Source organism: Poecilia reticulata, chromosome 10 (genome assembly GCF_904066995.2).
Source record: "Poecilia reticulata chromosome 10, P_reticulata-male-v2, whole genome shotgun sequence".
Taxonomy (NCBI): domain Eukaryota; kingdom Metazoa; phylum Chordata; class Actinopteri; order Cyprinodontiformes; family Poeciliidae; genus Poecilia; species Poecilia reticulata.
Window position 1 is genome coordinate 17,677,963 of NC_088839.1, and position 17,882 is coordinate 17,695,844.

General features: G+C 40.4%; 3 protein-coding genes across 4 annotated transcripts in view; 1 reads left to right on the forward strand and 2 right to left on the reverse strand.

Moving 5' to 3' along the window:
- The window catches only part of dock2 (dedicator of cytokinesis 2), a 142,219-nt gene extending 137,901 nt beyond the window's left edge, over positions 1-4,318 (reverse strand). The window contains exon 1 of the mRNA XM_081611502.1: positions 3,480-4,318. The gene's annotated coding sequence lies outside the window, so the exon portion shown is untranslated. The remainder of the gene's footprint in view (positions 1-3,479) is intronic.
- Positions 4,319-10,162: 5,844 nt separating this feature from the next.
- On the forward strand, positions 10,163-14,047 carry LOC103471341 (T cell leukemia homeobox 3). The gene is made up of 3 exons (XM_008420270.3): positions 10,163-11,272; positions 12,290-12,527; positions 12,988-14,047. Exons 1-3 carry the CDS (start codon positions 10,846-10,848, stop codon positions 13,169-13,171), a joined length of 849 nt encoding a protein of 282 aa, XP_008418492.1. The 5' UTR covers positions 10,163-10,845; the 3' UTR covers positions 13,172-14,047.
- Positions 14,048-14,198: 151 nt separating this feature from the next.
- The window catches only part of kcnip1a (Kv channel interacting protein 1 a), a 43,485-nt gene continuing 39,801 nt past the window's right edge, over positions 14,199-17,882 (reverse strand). For both annotated transcript variants that reach the window (XM_008420271.3, XM_008420272.3), the window contains 6 exons: positions 17,514-17,583; positions 17,362-17,432; positions 17,133-17,240; positions 16,925-17,029; positions 16,063-16,125; positions 14,199-15,631 (listed from right to left, as the gene is read on the reverse strand). In XM_008420271.3, the coding sequence (XP_008418493.1) occupies positions 15,584-15,631; positions 16,063-16,125; positions 16,925-17,029; positions 17,133-17,240; positions 17,362-17,432; positions 17,514-17,583 (465 nt within the window). In that variant the 3' untranslated portion in view covers positions 14,199-15,583. The remainder of the gene's footprint in view (positions 15,632-16,062; positions 16,126-16,924; positions 17,030-17,132; positions 17,241-17,361; positions 17,433-17,513; positions 17,584-17,882) is intronic.

Below are 17,882 nucleotides of genomic sequence, written 5' to 3' on the forward strand. Positions count from 1 at the left end.
CCTTGATAGTGCTAGTCATCCGTTAGCCATAACATTCAGCTATGAAATAAAATAATTTCTATTTACAGGGGCAGCATTATGCATTTTCCAGGCACATAGTGACATTTTCTAGCACTATCAATTAGCTATGTTACCTTCAGCTTTTATAAAAACGTTATATAACAAACATTACTTCAACCAAATGTGGCGCCTTTAAACTGGTCTCTGTCTCTTTAAAAAGCTCCTGCTATTTCTGACACTCTGCCTTCAGCATGTCATCACAACAATACTACTCCCTTATGCTGTTTACAAATGTTCTTGGGAGCTCAGAAGACTTTCAGTTCCTCCAGGTGTTTGCTAATTGCTGCTGCCGCTAGTCTAGTGGAACTTAGTGGAAATCACACTCTGTGAGGCTGAAGGTCGGCTGGAGAATTCAGCTCCAAGAAAGAGCTTTGTGGTTATAGAAGGTGCTTTGTGAGAGGAACTGGTTAGGTATCCCCAAATAGCTGCAGCAGAAAATTAGAGGATTCCAACTTAAAAAACAGAGCTAAGGCACCAACAAACGCTCTCGATTTACCAGTGTTCAAGTAGTCCGACCCTCATAAGACATGAATCACAATCAAAAGAACTAGCAGAAGAAATTAGCTTCTTCCACAGACTGCTGGACTCGGCCTCAGAGATAAGATGAGAAGCGCCGTCATTCAAGGGACTTGGAAGTGGAGTCGCTGGTTCTTCGGATTGAAACAAGTCAGCTAGGATGGATCAGGAAGCTTTCTAGGTGCCTCGCTTTAGAGGTTTTCCAGGCTCATCCCTCTCGGGGGGAGACTTCAGGCAAAACCTGGAGCCCACTGGTGTGATTAGGAATCCTGTTTGCCCTGGAAATGCCTTTAGGTTCCCCAGATTGATGGTGTCGATGGGGAGAGACACATCTGGGTTTCCCTCATAGATCTGTTATCCCAGCAACCCAATTTCAGGTAAGAAGACAATGGATGGATGTTTATTTCAGAAAATACTGTACTAAAGCATCTTTTTATGTTTCATGTCATTTAGTTTGAAGACAAAACTAAGAGTGTATTTCCTTGTGCTTAGTCAGTATGACTAATAATACAATACAAACTAAAACTATGCCGTATAAATCGCGTGGTACTCACACAGCAGCAGCTTCATACCTTCAAAAGTTTCCTGTTGAAAAACAAAAGTGACAGTGAGCAGAGCAGGCTGCCCACCTGCAGCAATTAAAATGCCTCAGAAAACCAAATTCATTTCAACAAATTAGCCACATTACTGGCCACTGTGTAATCGCTGATGGCAATTAATAAGAAATTAGTCACAATCAGCCCTATATTAACATCTCACCCAGGGGCCGCGGCTGGAAATTAATAACCAGAGATTCATCTCTCTTACTGTCTTTTTGGCTCGCTCCTTCTCTCTCTCTCTCTCTCTCTCACACACACGCACACACACACACGCACACACCTATGCTCATCCACCTTTGCTGTTTATGAATCACCTCTAAGATGCCCATTTTCTCTATGCAGATCATCTCCTTTGAGCCACAATCTGCTCGTGTATGCCAGCCAGCTTCATCTTTACCAGAGTGTGAAAACCCCCTCAAAGACATGGGTGTGTGTATGTGTGTTTCCACTTCTTATGATCAACACATGCGCATGAGGATTGTGTAGACAAACAGCATGTATATTTAGAAATGTAACATATTGTATGTTTGTGTGGTGTGTACCGTGTAGTTTGTGTGTGAGTCTAAGGTGCTACTTAAATGGGGAGGGGGGCCACTGGTGGAGACTGGGCCCGCCTCTAGGGGTCCTCACACCAATCAGCAAAGCACACCAAGAATCAATTAACACCCGTAGGAGGGGGCAGAGGCTACACACACTTAGACACATGCACGATCACATGCTGCACTGTCTGAGGAGATATCCATCAGATCAACACACTGCACTGGATGCCAAACTGTGTATGTGTGCGTCTTTGAGCTCTGTCCCAGTGTGCCTCAGTCTCTCATGGTGTGAGGTTGGGGAACAGATTGGGGGTCAGCAGGGGGGTCAGGCCAGGGTCACCCCCCGTCTGAGCTGTGTGTGTGCGTGTATGCGAGTGTGTGTGTGTGTGTATCAGTCTGCGTTTCGGTGTGTGGACCGGCGCTTTCAGAGCTCGCTGGCAGGCAGAAGTGAACAAGATTGATGGTGTTGATTCAAACTACAAATTCATTGTTGCCATCAAGTCCTTGGAGGATAAATACATCCGCAGAAATTATGACGGAAGGGACCGAAATGAGTATCTCACATTTCATATTCGTCTTTCGCTCCTTCTGTTTTTTTAAGCGTCTCTCTGGTGAGGGGACAGCTGCTGGCTACATGAAAACCATTCATCATTGCATCTTTACTGTAAAATTATTGACAGAAAGGAGCTTCAGCCGGTATATTGGCTGCACTGTCTACAAGTCTGGGATTGAAGATATAGAAAACTTTTGATTTGAGCCAGCCAACTACAAACCGTTTTAGGTGGCTTGGCTAAAACGATAGAAGATATTTCCACCAAATAAAGTGATCAAAGTCTGCCTACCATTTGTCCATGACTCTTCCTCTGTAAAACCCCACCTCTTTCCTCTTCCTCTCCTTCTACACATTGCCGTCTCCATCTGTTGGCCCATTGCACTCGTCCGTCCACTAGCCCCCACTCTCTCCCTTACTCGTTTCCTCTCATCCTCTGCTCCTCTCTGGCCTTCCAGCCCGGAGGGAGGTAAGGTGATCTCCCCGTGCTGCTGTAAGTGACTGGTATTAGTCTCCTTCTCTGTCTGTCTGTTTGATCCCGGCACTAATGACTCCACAGGGACTAAGGGTCTGATAATGGGAAATCAATATAGAGAATAGCACTCTGGAGTGGCCTCACTTAGCTCTCGCTCTTTCACGCCTCTCAGCAAAGCGCCTCCAAGTATTCCTGTGTGTGGGAGCAGCGGCTTAGTGTGCGCAGGAAATCAGTTTACATACACGGCCCTGCAAAAGTGTTCATATCCCCCAAACAGTTCACGTTTTGTCACATTATGACCTCAAGCTTCAATGTATTTTCTAGGATTTTATGTCACTGTTCAACACAAAACAGTACATATTTGTGAAGTAGAAGCAAAACAGTGAATAGTACCATAGCATGGTCCTTCCACCACCAATGTTTGGGGATGGTACTTTTAGACAATTAGGACAAATTCATACCTTCTAATACTCCCTATTGTCATAATCATTATTTGTACCAGCCTGCTACCACATGTAAGCAGATATGTGTGTAGCCCAGATTTATGTGACCACACTGACTGTGCATTCCTCCAGCAACAATGCAAATACAGTATACAAGACAATACTAAAAACTGTTCATGAGTGTATGAATGCTAGTGAGATCTTGATCGTTTAAAAACAAACACAGAATATATGCAAATCTCTATAGTTTTCCATCATCTGTGGTTGTGTACATATAATAGCAACCTATTGTCCCACCTTAGCTGGAATCCCTGCATCTCCTCCAGAGGTACCATGATGTAGTAGGTTGATTGATTCTCTGCTTGATGCTCTTCTTGTCCAGTTTATGCGGACATCTTTGGCTTGGTTTCCAGTTGTGCCGTACATTTCCATTTTCAAATGATTCACTTAAGCTCCGCTCACAAGATGCTCTTCATTTAAAACGTAGCATTTCTGTTAAAATCCAGCTGCTCGTTTACACGTCTCCCCTGATCGGAGTCTTTCACATCGGCACTTTTTAAAGTCAGGTCTCAGAGTTAAACTTTTGTTTAATGCCACCGCAGCGAAGCACGCACGGCTGCCGGGTTTATTTTAGGCATGCACATGCAGATAAAAACACAATGAAATATTCTTTAGCATTGTGCTATGTTGTGATACTAAACTTATTTAATTTAGCACAATTTCTGATAAGAAATATAAGTCTTAAATGAGCACTTCGTCCATGGGAGGAGACGGGTTACCGAGGTGGAAGCTATAAGGGTCAAAAGCTCGTGTGCATTCCACAACACGCTAAAGTCACAGCGTCATCTAGTGGCCTGGCATGACAAAGCCACGGCTGAGTCAAGATGTTGATTTCCCCAAAACATCAGAAAATACCGACGGTTTCCAGGCACCCGTGTCGTGTAAGCGTAGTCTTACGTTCTAAAAAAAAAAAGAAAAGAAAAAAAAACTCAGAAGCCTTCACAGCCTTGCTGTATTTATAATGAAATTGAATTATACGTAGGTCAACTCAGGTGACTTCTGATGGCAATCGCTCACTCTGGAGTTTAACGGGCGCTGAATATGAATGCAAACCAAATATTTACATCCCTATTTTTAAAAAATTACAATTACTTTTGCTTCTGCTTCACAATCATACGCTACCTTATGTTAGTGTGTTGCACAAAATCAAAATAAAATTAGCTGTAGTTCAACTTTTTTTTACTAAATTTTACTAAATGTAAAATTTGTTTTAGGAGTATGAAAACTGTTGCAAGGCACTGTGCATCAGCCTGACTGAAGCATTTCTGCTTGACTTGTGCAGCTTTTGTGATCTTTTAGATTAAAACTCTGGATCAAACCGCAGTTAATGGCATATTTAAAGTCAGCTGGTTTTTGAAAAGCATGTGACTGTGTGTATCTGTGTGCCTAATCGGTTGCACTGTGCCTGGGGCAAGACAGGTGGAGCTGGTGGCATGAGACTCCCCCCTCCGCCTCAAAAAAAAAAAAAAAAAAGAGGAAAAAAAATCTAACCCTTAGGGGCCAGAAGGCCCAGCAAAGCAGGAGACTGGAGTAGGTTTCTCTGCCAGTCACCAGAGCCTCGTAGCTGGTAGCAGCTGGTCCTCCTCCCCCCTCCCTTTCTCCCCTGCATGAGCACCCTGCAGGCAAGGCAACAGGAGGGGTGAGGAGGTCAAGAGGCAGGAGAGAATGGGCAACATGCAGCATAATCGCCTTTTATGAAGTGGGGAGGACACAAGCAGAGGGGAGACGGGGCTTGCAGCTCTGACACAATGCAGCTGACTACAAGCAGTAATGAATTAACACATTAGCTCCACGACTGGGGCGTTCGGGAGTAATCAGCTGCTCTTAAACACAAACCCTGCCTCCAAAGCACCTCTCTCAGAGATAAATCACTCATATGCAATTAAAGCAATAACAAACTAATTGATTACATCAGTCATTTTGTCAGCAGGATATCTGCGAATGCTTTTCCGTGTTGGGTCGATGACTTAAAAGCAGATAAACTTTTACTTAGCACTCACAGCCTGATAATACAAAGGTTAACTCGCCCACAAATAGGAAGAGACAACTCTGAGGGGAATCCTTGTGTCCAAATTCAAACCATGTGTTCAATTATCATCATCCCTAAATGATCATCAGTAATGCTTTAACTCTTTCCTTCACATCCCAAACTCAGCCACCCTGATTCTGCTTTCGTCCATCCCTATAATTTACCTCAGTGTGGTTGCCTGTATTTCCTTCTTTTTTTTTTTTTTTGCTGTCTTCCTCTTCTCCCTCCCTCCATGACTTTTAACCAGCGTGAAGAGGCAGCCATGCATTCAACCATCAGACAGATGAACATGGTCTGAGCTCTCACGCAGAGAAGAAGCATATTCTTCCTCATGAGCAGCCAGAATGCAATGTGAAGTGAAACAAATACCCATCAGGGAATATTTGAATGTGAATATGTGCAAAGACCCCACAATTAAAAAAAAAAAAATCTGTTTTTACAATAAGCTGCTGCAGCATATTGACATATTGAGCGCTAAACTTTTGCTGTCATCTGTCCTTTAGAGAGGAATAAAATATATCTCCTCCAATAAAGAGACTCTTTAGGGACTGTAACCTTCATATCTGGTAATTAAAATCCTTTAATATCTTCCAGGCGAAATAAGTGACATTTACAGTGACATTTTAGGTGTTTTTTTTTCTGCTTTTTAACTGCCTGTCAGATGAATCGTGTCCATGCGTGCGGAGCAGCGCACCAGTCTTTTAGTAGCAGCCAAGGAAAGACACTTGATGAACTGTTGTGCTCTTTGATATGGGTGATAAGGCTCTCCACTCAGGGCACCATTTTAAAAGGAAATATGTCAATTTGCACACAATGTGGGCTTTCTTTTGCTTCTTTACTTGTCAGTAAGCAAGAGTCACCACCATGACACAACGTCCACGTAAAATATAGCTGTACACTGGATAGCATTTGTTAATCTTGGAAACTTATAATGATTATACTAAACTGAACTATTCTATGCAGAAATAAATCTTAAGACATTATATGAGATTTGTGATTTTTTTTTATAACTAACACTTTTTCTATAAAACCCACACAAAAAAAAGTTATTCCTGTATCTTTCTGGAATGAGAAACACATTGAGGTAATTCTTGGGAAGCATTTCACCAGCAAATAATATATATATATGTTTTGTTCTTAAAGTTTCTTAAAAGTTACATAAAATATTATATCTCAACTTATTTTTTCCTCAAATACTGTTTTGAGTGGGAAGTTCAAGTGTTTCCGGGGAGTTGGTGTCCAGGGTGGCATTCATGCAAGAACCGCCACTGATGATGATGATGATGATCCTGTCCGGTCCCTGATGGGGGATCCCATTGCTCTCTTCTCATCCAACAATCCCACTGAGCATGTCAATATGAAACACTATCCCTCCTTCACCGAGGGTTGTCCGTCCCACCCATTACAGACAGGCTTATGTTAATGCGAGGAGCTTATGTCTCCGTGAGAAAAAGATGGGAGAAATTAGTAAATCACTTGTTTCCTATCACGCTTTTAAGCCGATTTATACGACTTTTGCTGGATGAGTCGAAGGGAAGCTGGACAATGAAGCTTTTGTTTGCCCAAGTTTAAAAAATTCACAGCTTTGTAAATGCTGTCATGTGGCCGATGCAAGTGTCTTTCAGCTTAATACTACCTATATTAAATAGTTTAAATATTTCATAAGGGCGGGTTTTTAGAGCGAGGGAGGGGAAATCGTTAGCTGCGGTAAAGTTTCATTAACTGGTCCCCATTTCGCTGCGAGGCAAACTCATCTCCTCTTATTGTAATAAAACAATCTCTGTCTTTCTCCCGGTGCCGCTCTCCGCTCGTCTCCCTCTCCCTCCTTCTCTTTTACATCATAATAATACACTACATCCCCCTTAAATGCACTATTACTTACCGCTGCCTTTTCATATTGTAACATCACGGGCACTTTAGCGACAATATAAAAGCGTGTCATTCATTATTCAGAGGCAGCCGGCCTCGTCCCCTCCTTTTAAAAAGTCAGGCGCTCCGCTGAAATTGATAACGGCGAGGAGACGCGCAATAAAAACGCAGCCCCCGGGTACCGAGCTGCAGCCCAAAACCCCCCGATTATGCAGATCAAGTGGTAATTTCTCAAACAAATCGCACTCTTTCACTCTTTTGTTGTCGCTTCTTTTTTGGACTTTTGGAATCAGGGTGTCAGCTTTTATATTGCCTCTGGAAAGAAAGAAGAAAAAAAAAAACTAGAGAGGAGGATTGATGTCTGTGCAATTGTTCATGCGGGCTGCAGCTTTTAAGAAACTAAATAGTTTTGCTCTGAACAAGATGACCTTAAGACTGGCTTAGCGCCGAATGTACTTTTGGGGCTTTTCTGGGCTGGCGCTCTCCTCACTATTAATAAATCCATATAAGGTGCTGTGGAGCTTCATGGTGAGGTGAAATGTGACGTTTCGACATCTCTGGATTGTAACAGATTACCAACACCAATCTTCTTCAGTGAATGGGACGCCTTGTGTGTGGTCACTAACAAAATACAATCATGCTTCATGTTTGGAAAAAGCAGGTATTCGGTGTAGGCAAATTCATCCTAAAGGTAATTTACGTAGATCAATAAACATAGAAAAAAAAAATTAACGCACACGTCGAAAATGAATATGTTTGGATTTAAAATATATACTTTCATGCCTTTGATCGCTGGATATGAAAAACGCTCCCCTCTAATACCATAAATGGACAATGACATCACGGGGTGAAAAATACAGACTAATTTGAATGGAGGATTTGTGATATTTGGATTTGTGATATTTTTTCTTCACATCAATCCAATGTATTTATTGTCAATTTTTACTTTTATTGTAACACATTATTAGATTCTTAATGGTCAACACACTTTGGAGTCCTGCTTTTTTTTTCTTAGAATATTTATTTTTTCTTCTTTTTACACATTTTTATCCATTTGAATTGTTTTATTTTGCTCTTTGGTTCTAGGTTTGCTTCCTCCCTCTTAGTAACGCCAGCTGTAGATCATCAGCCTCTGGCGACCTACTGATTGTGATCGCCTTCCTTCGCATGTTTATTTACTTTTTAAAAAGCAAAACCAGGTTTCTAATCGTTCAGAGTGTCAGAACTGTAAACCCAGTTTACAATATAGGATCTGCGTTTCCATAGTGTTGTTCCATGTATTTTCTTTTTAATACAACACGTATAAACCCAAAATATGCAGTTTCAATACGGATAGGTATTTTAAAAAGGTTTTTACGCATACTCTATAGCCTTCAGATGGATGTGAAACACACTCACCGAGCAATAAATGTACAGTGACAACAATGGAAACGTCTGTAAAATCTACGTCGATTTTGTTTGATTTGTGGTTTATGGACTTTTTTTTTATTACTTTATTGTAACACCTTGAAATTCTTTTTATCGGTACAGTTCAAGTTTTGTATCTTTTCTTAATTTTGTAACAAGAAATAAAAGCGCTGACATCTTAATTTCGCTACATCATGATAATTTGGTAAACTTGATATCGTTCGGCTATCCGTCTTTTTATTATTAACTCAAACTAAATTCAGTGCACCAACTGTTCAACAAGTGTCGGAATTGTAACATATGACCAATTATGCCCAATACATTGTCGAGGAATGTTAGAATATGTTTTATAAGCCACATGATTTAGCTGCAAGAGTCGTCGAGAGAAACATAAAATTGTCTAAAACGATGACAGCTTTAACAGACCAATTCTCCCCCATCAAAAGCCACCGGTGAGCTCACATATGGTCAGGGTGAAGCAGCCAACACTCTGATTCTGTCCATATTGCCAAACAAACACCTCGGGCCTGGTCCTATCCCATCATATTGCTTTATAACACTTTATTGTAAGAGGCAGGATGTGACTTTTTCAAAAGTATATATCTGATGTGAGGTATATTTATATTCCCATTTGAATTTGGAGAATATGGCCTCACATATTGCAGCTGAACGACAATATGCTTTGTCAATATTTTGAGGATTAAAAAATAATAATAATTATAACATACACTCAATTAGATGTTTTTTTCCCCTTTGGTTGTAAAAAAATATTTGACAAGAATAGGAATAAAAACACATAAGGATCCGCGTTAATATAAGAAATGTATATAGATTTCTTCTGCTTAAAATATTAAAAATAGAGTTAAGAGTCTGAACATGCAAATATGTTCAGACTATGCGTTTGTTACAGTGCTGTAATGTGATCGCTTAAAAAGCCACCTGCCGCATCCAAAGCCGATGCACATTTGTCTGTCCATGAGACAAGTTAGTGAAAATGAGATTAGCCGGTCACTTTGGGCGCCTGTTACATTGAATCTGAGCGCTTAGCAGCTTCCAGACCCCGGACACTTTATCTGGAGTAGCCCGTGGCTTTCCCTTGTCAGGTCATTTAATGTGGTAGTGGCCATCACGGGAACAAATAAGGCCGCGTAAAGGCAGTGTTTGCCAAGCTCAATGGGTGCTGCTTGTTTTCTGCCAGTGCTCAACACGCACCCTTTTTATTTCAAAGAGCAATGAAATGGTGTGTCTTGTCATCGAATAAAGGTGCGTAATTACGCACTGGATTGCCATCAAAACGCATTTCTGATGTTCCTTTGTTAAAAAAAAAAAAAACATGACAAAAACATTTCCGGCTACACGTCTAGCCGGGTAACATGATGAAATTAAAAACCTGTATTTATTCAAGAGTTTAAACGACACTAAGGAGGAACGTTTTTTTTTTTCTTTTTTTTTTTTTTATCTGACGTGTTTTAATAATTTCAAGTCTGTTATGAAACATTCTGCACAAGTGATCTCTATCTTACAACTTTAAAGCTACAAGACCGTTTTCTTGGGGGGGATTCTTATTCACGTATATATGTGAGATAATAGAGTCTGAAGATGTGTCAGAAAAAGCAAGAGGACAAATGAGGCTCAGTGTATGTCTTGCTTGAAAAGCTCACATTATGATCAGTTTAGACTAACGACAACAAAACTTATAAATGAGTGTTTGTAATTTGTCGAAAATAATCAAATTCATTTTAGTTCTTTAGTCTTATTATTTATTTTTTGTTTAAGCCAGATAAATGTTCGGAGTTAAAGCGCGCGTCTTCTTCTGTATTTATGTTATTAAAGATCGTTAAATGAAACTCTGACTCACTCCCAGGGCCTAAAGATGCTATATCTTACCATATATACATATAAAACACTCTGACACTCGTGGTGATGGGAAATCTTGATTATTGTGCCAAAGCCTGGGCCTTCCCCTCTGCTGACATTCAATCAGTCATTCCGGTGCCAGCCAATGAAAGGTGCAGAGGGATGGAGGAGGACGGAGCTCCAAAGACGGAGCGCTTTGACGCGCTGAGAGGAGGACGGAGCGTCACATCTCTCCAAACGCCCATCAAACTTTCGGCAGAGAGGACTCAGTGCTCCAGAGGAGGCCTGTTAGAGAGTACGCGCTGATTTTTTTTTTTGGGACATGCCCAGCGATGGGGAGACTTTTCACGATGAATTTTGGTAGAGTTTGACAACATTGTGATTCCCTTCTGAAAGCTCCTTCTCCACGTTTCCCCCATCCTTTCAGCGACCGAGCGAGGGATGGAGCAAGCACCAAGCGCGCCGAGTCCTCCTCCAAAACCAGTCAACCACGAACCCATCAGCTTCGGCATCGACCAGATTCTGGGAGCCGGTTCGGAGCCGGAGAGCGGGCGCACGCCGGGCAGACAGAGTGTATCGGATTTAAGCAACGGGGACGCCTATTACAGCTTAGGAAACCCGAGCGGTGCCAACGCGCCCTCATACACGGCGCTGTCCATCTCCCTCTCTGGGATCATGCCTCCAGCGGATGCTTCGGGTTCGTACGGAGAGAACAGGAGCCTGGGCAGCCGGGGTGTGATACGAGTTCCCGCTCACAGACCTGTAACGGCCCCGGGACCCCCGGCACCTGTCCAGAGCGCTGTTCCCGGGTTTGGAGGACTGTGCTTCCCTTGGATAGGAAACAGGTTCGCCAAGGACAGAATATCAGGTAGGCCAGCTGGCAGACCTAATGGGATCCCCTCATTAATATTTGATCACGTTTAAAACGGCAATAACGGCTCCTTTACCAATATAACTACACGCAGCTGGTTGTTTTCACCCAACAGGCAGGGCTTTGTTCATTATATGACCAGTTAAAAAAAAAAAAGCATTTACATATTTAAAGAATTGGACACCCAAAGCCACGTGAAGAAATTATTATTCATAACATTAAACATCAACACGACTCAGCTCAATTCAACAAAAATAACAGCAGAAGCGCTGACATTTAATAAAAATAAATGTACAATAAAGGTATGCAAAAAGTGGCAAAATGGAAAGGTCCAAACTTACTTTAGACACTGCTCTGTGTTTCTGATTCAGGTTCATAGTTGGTTCAGTCTAGGATTTTACACATCAGATGAAAAGAGCAAAATTAATAAATGAATATCAAGAAATCGATTTGAAGAAAAATAATAACATCTTTTCCACAAAACAAATCGAAAAAATGTCTACTATTAGTATTAATATTGATAATAAACTGTACTATATAAAAACCAGTGTTACCATGTGCTGAGTTCAGGGTATAACAAATAAAAAAGTCAACAACATGGCATGTAGAGGGAAAGTTTAATGTTTCAATTGTTCTAAATTATGGACCTGAATTATTGCTGTTGTAATTATAAATAATAGCTTATAAAATAGCGAATTATAATATGATCTAGAAGAGGCCAAAGTAGTTTCATTTAATTGGTGTGAAACAAAAGTTAATATTATGCTGAAATATTTTTTGATTGAATGTTTATTTTTCCTCTAAAATGTATTGTTTATAACTCTAGAATATAAGCTCCTGTTAGTTAACTTTTACCTTTAAAAAGAAACCAGATAAATAGGAAGCTCTAGTCCAACATGGCGTACATTACGAGTGATCTTCGGCCTTGGACCTCATGAACCGAAGGAGTGTGTGTTACATTTTGTGAATGTATTTCCTAGATTTTTCGCTCATCTTCTCCCTTCCGCCCTGCAGCGGCTCTGGTTCCTTTTGCAGTCACTCGGCGGATAGGTCACCCGTATCAGAACCGGACGCCTCCGAAGCGGAAAAAGCCCAGAACCTCTTTTTCCAGAGTCCAGATCTGCGAGCTGGAGAAGCGCTTTCACCGGCAGAAGTATCTGGCCAGCGCCGAGCGGGCGGCTCTGGCCAAGAGCCTGAAGATGACCGACGCGCAGGTCAAAACCTGGTTTCAGAACCGCAGAACCAAGTGGAGGTTGGTAGGAAACTTGAGACAACATTGAAGTTGCTCTGTTTCGCCCCTGAGCTTGTGTTTAACTTTAATATTTACTAGTTTTTTCTTTAAAAAATAAAATAAAATAAAAAATAAATAAATAAATAAATAAATAAAATACTAGCTTACTTTTATTTATTTTTTGCAAACATTATTATTCAAGAAATATTTATGACGGTTTAAGAAAGTTCTATCTATCTATCTATCTATCTATCTATCTATCTATCTATCTATCTATCTATCTATCTATCTATCTATCTATCTATCTATCTATGAAACTTTGTAAACTTAGCTTAAGACAGAGCCTCGCATTCCTTAAACCTCGGGTTATCAAACTGAAATTCATGGCCGAAGCATTCTGTCTTTCTCTGTGATCTTCAACGCCATTTGTTTCCCGTTGCAACGACTTCCTAAATGTTTTATTCCTCCTGTCGTCTTTCAGGAGACAAACTGCCGAGGAGAGGGAGGCGGAGCGTCAGCAGGCCAATCGCCTGATCCTGCAGCTGCAGCAGTCCGCCCTCCAGAAGTCCCTGAGCGAATCCGCGGTGTCGGATCCTCTGTGCGCCCATAACTCCTCCCTGTACGCTCTGCAGAACCTCCAGCCGTGGGCCGAGGACAGGGAATAGGGACAGATAAATTAAATGAAACCACTGGGACTTACTTTGATTCATGCTGTATGGAGGAACAAATGTGACTTGAGACTGAAGCATGGGTCCCGTCTATTTAAGCAGAGGATTGTAGAACGGGACATGAAATTCTGGTGAGTGACGCGCACTCAGAAGCAGAAACTGTGGATTATTTTTATTTTCCACCCTGGGTGGAAAAAAAAAATCAGAACTTTGCAAAACAAATCTGAAACAGACTTCTTAAAAAAAAAATAAAATAAAATAAAAAATAAATCTGCCACCGTATTTGTTCTCATATGCTTGCACTTATTCTGTTCACTGGAATAAGACGGGGAGGAAATGTCTTGTATGCAGTTTGTATGAGGGATGTAATTAATGTCACACTGTAAAACATGAGATTATATTGTTTTATGAGTGTGCTTTCTCTTAACACCCATTTCTGGGTGCGTCGGCTCTGCAAAACGTGTCAAAGCAGAAACAAAAGCTGATATTGTTTCTCATCATTTTTTCATTTCTGTGGTGCTTATCCAGAGTTCCATTCATAAAGTACTTCTTTTTTAATGCACTCTCACAGACCTGCACATATAAACCTGCACATAGAAAAAGCAACACTTGGGCCAAACAAAAAGATGCCAAAAATATTGCATTTTGGGTGGAAAACGTGGTTTGAGCTGTAATAAAACGAAGACAGGCTTCAGGAAATAGGAAAATCTCACCCATGCTGTAAGTTAAGATAATAAAGGGAGTGATGCATGCTCAGAGATGTTGCTAAAGTCTTTTCATATGCACATTATTATGTTTTTGAATCGAGCCAGAAAACTCTGTTTTGTACTTTTACTGTACATGTGTAAATAATATTATAAACTGTTGTTGTGATCTTTTGTTTTTCATTCTTGCTCCTTTTCTGGTACACCAAAAAAAAAAAAAAAAGATTTTCAGGTTTTTAACTCCGTTAGTATAATAAGGTAAAGAAGGTGGGGGAAGCAAGCATGTGCAGTAGAATCGTAAAACATGACATGAGTTGGTGTTTTTTTTTTTCCCTGAAAAGTTTATTGATAAATATGACTTTATACAATATTTCAATACACACATCATTTGAAACGACAGTTTAAATTGTCTTTAAGTCTGTTTACCTCTCTGTCGTCTTGTCTGGATTTCTGCAACTCATTTAGATGACGTTATTGGCTTAGCACAGTGAGTAAAAGCGAAATATTTAAATCTTTCATTCCGGCTCAATCATCAAAAATGATGGCTCTTGTTTGAAAAATGGCTTCCATTCCTCCAGAGTCAGTGTTGAGGTCTAGCTCTTGGATCTTTGCCTTCCTCCGTCATCCTTCCTCCCCTCACAGTGAAATGTTGGTCACTCTGAGTCTGTGTTTGGTTTATGAACAAGACAGAGCCGAAGACAAAACTTTCCCCCCCCCCCGTCTCTCTAAAACATGCTTCTTTTCACTGAAGGATCCTCCACATGAACCGTTTTATGCACATGCCCGAAATTAAACAGCTTTGCAAGCAGGACGTTGACGTTATGGCACCACAAACAAACACACGAGAACATGCGTATGTGTTGCTCTCTATCTGGAAGCCGACTGATGAGCTCTTTATTCAGCAGATATCGAGACAGGCAGCATAATTACAGAGTTATAGCCACTCAGACAACAGGACAGACAGGTATCAGAGTAAGAAACACAGACAGACATCAGACAGTAAGAAAGAGCCACAAAAACAATTAAATACCTATATAACACAGCTTAGTTGTTACAACGCTCAGGAACTGACTTACGATGTCTTAACGGACACTTAGTTCAGCACTGCAAAGTTATGTGTTCTCAAATGTAAGCATTAAGACAAAATATTCTGCCCACAACTTTGCAAATACACACTAAATACAGTATAACGTGGGCATCTGCCCTACATGCTTCATAAACTGTTTTTTGCTGCACTGTTACGTGAAATTATGCTGTAAACAGACTGTTGCTTAGGAGATACACCTGTAAGCTGCTTTTTAGTTCAAAACAAAGAGACAGACTGGCCCAAAGGAGAGACTGGCTGCATATTTACACATTGGCAAAAAAAGAAAAAAACCCAAAAAAACAACAAAATACAGTCCAAGCTGAAAGTCAGCCACAACAGTGACAAATGAAGGAGACAGAGACGAGGTAGACACTCAGAGAAAGACCAAATGAATCTGAAAGACGATTTCAAAAACCAGTGAAGGTTTGTTCTCCAGAGATACATTTCTAAACCCAAAGTGGCAGTTAAAGCTCCTTGTTTCGCTTCTCTCTGAGGTTTTGATGTTTTTTTACTCCTGCAAACTCTTGTCCGTCTTTCATTCTCCTTATCCTTTTTCTTCCCTCGTCTCTTGCTCTGTGTTTTCATCTGTTGCTCCACCCCCCTCCTGGCATTTGCCATTTAGATGACATTTTCAAAAAGCTGCAGAGACCTCATGATGTTTTCATCCTGTTCAAAATAAAAAAAAGAAAAAAGAAAACGAAATTAAAAAGCTGACTTCAGATAAGAGAGCCATCCAACAATCACCCTTTAATTCATTTTACAAGCCACTAGGGGGCGGTATAAGGTAATAAAAGCTTAATGATCTCTCTCAACACAAACACACCGATATGGAAGATAGCAAAGACCATAATTAATAGCCACTATAGTGAGACTTGCAAAGGTGGGAGGCCTTTAATGAATGGTGAGTAAAGTTAGTTTTATTGGAGGGATAATATTGTGTAGATATTTCAGATGGTCAAATCCGGAGAAAGTGGATTTGGCTTTTAGAAATAAAAACAAAACCATAAACTCAGAGTTTTAATACTTTTTTAAATAAATAATAATTTCAAAGACTGTGTACGTCTCTCAGTTTAGATACTTTGAAAGATGAACTCTACCTCTTGACAAGAAAAGAGGAATTCATCAAGCGTGACGACACCGTCTCGATTTTTGTCCATTTTCTGTGGACAGATGAATGTTAAAGACAATTAAGGATATTACAAATATATTGTGCCTTTACCAAAGTAATCCTTGAAATTTCCACATTTTGTCACATTAGGATATTTTATTTGGATTTTATGTGTTAGATCATGAGCACAACAACTGTGAAGTGGAAAGAAAATATGTAAGGATTTGGATTTTTTTTTTACAATTCCATCTGAAAAGTGTGGCACGTTTTCCAAGTAATGCACTTTGTTGCACCATGTTTTTGCAGATTCTTTGAAAACAATGGATTGGAGTATCTATGAGCATAAATGTGCAACTTTTGTAATATTTATCGAGCTCTGGACTTTGACTTGGCCATTCTAGCACATTCTGGGTGACTTCATTTTGTGTCAAACAGTTCAGATTTAGCCACAGTCTCTTAATTGGACTTTGGTCTGGACTTTGACTGGGCCATTCTAAAATACTTTGATTGAAATCCTAAATTTAGACAACTCCAGAGTTATCACGAGGCCCTTCAGCACTTGATCACTTCACAATTTGTGTTAGTCTCTCACATAAAATCCCAGAAAAGTTTGTGGTTTTAACACAACATAACATTAGAAAGAGTGTAAATTCTTAATGCTTTTGCAAGATGCTGCATGTCTAAAATACTTCTGCATTATGACACAAAATTGTGAGATTAGCATTGCGTTTAGTTTGGACATCTCCATAAACTTATACTTTTCCTAACTTCTAAATAGTTTTCTGTTAGTGCTACTCTAAAGCGTGTTCGTGTTTTAGCAGATTTAGATGTAGAAGTCACAATGTTCGTACTTGGAAGAAGGCATCCACATGTTGTTTGGGTGCATCAGTTTTCAGGACAGGGTATGTGTATTTCCCCATCATGTCATATATTGCTCTGACGATGTCTGTCATCTCCTGTGTAAAAAAACATCAAAAGACGAGACTTAAAGAGGTCTGAGGTGCAAAAGCCCACTGTTGAAATAAAAAGACGAAAAAGAAAAAAATATATATCGCAAACCTCTTTGTTGATGTATCCATCTCTGTTGATGTCGTAGAGATTAAAGGTCCACTGGAGTTTCTCTGTGACAGAACCTCTTAGGAGGATGGATAAAGCTGTAACAAAGTCCTGGGAAAACGCAGACACAAAGATGAAATCACAAACTGGAAAGCCGCAGAGAGGGAGAGGGGGGGGAAACACCTTCACATGGTGACAACCAGCCAGAGCTGTGGAGAGGAATAAACCAAACCTCAAACTTTATTGATCCTGTGTTGCCGGTGTCAAAAGCATTGAACAGGTAGTGAGCGTAAGTGCTGGCGTCTGGAGCAACAGATAAAAGGGGCAGTGAGTAAACCGAATTGAGTCAACACAGAAGCAAAGGTGACACACAGTCCTCCTCACCCCCATGTGGAAAAAACTGTGAGTAGATTTGCTTGAAGGTTTCCTCGTTAACAACTCCACTGGGACATTCCTGGAAGGAGAGAGGGGCAGAAAAACGGACAGAGGTGAGTGGGATGTGCCTGAAACGAGAATCAGACATTAAGACAAACTGGATATAATGTTACTGTGTTATTAATATATTTACATATATTAAGAAGGAAACAATACATGTAATACAGTTGAATAACTTGAGTAAGTTCACACAAAATAAGATAAATTAATGTTCCGATAGACATTTTTTTATAGTTGTGTTGCGTAGCATTAGCCTAATGTGCACCTCTTTCTTCACCTTTGTTAAGCTTGTTAAAAAATAACCTAATGTGATTTCAG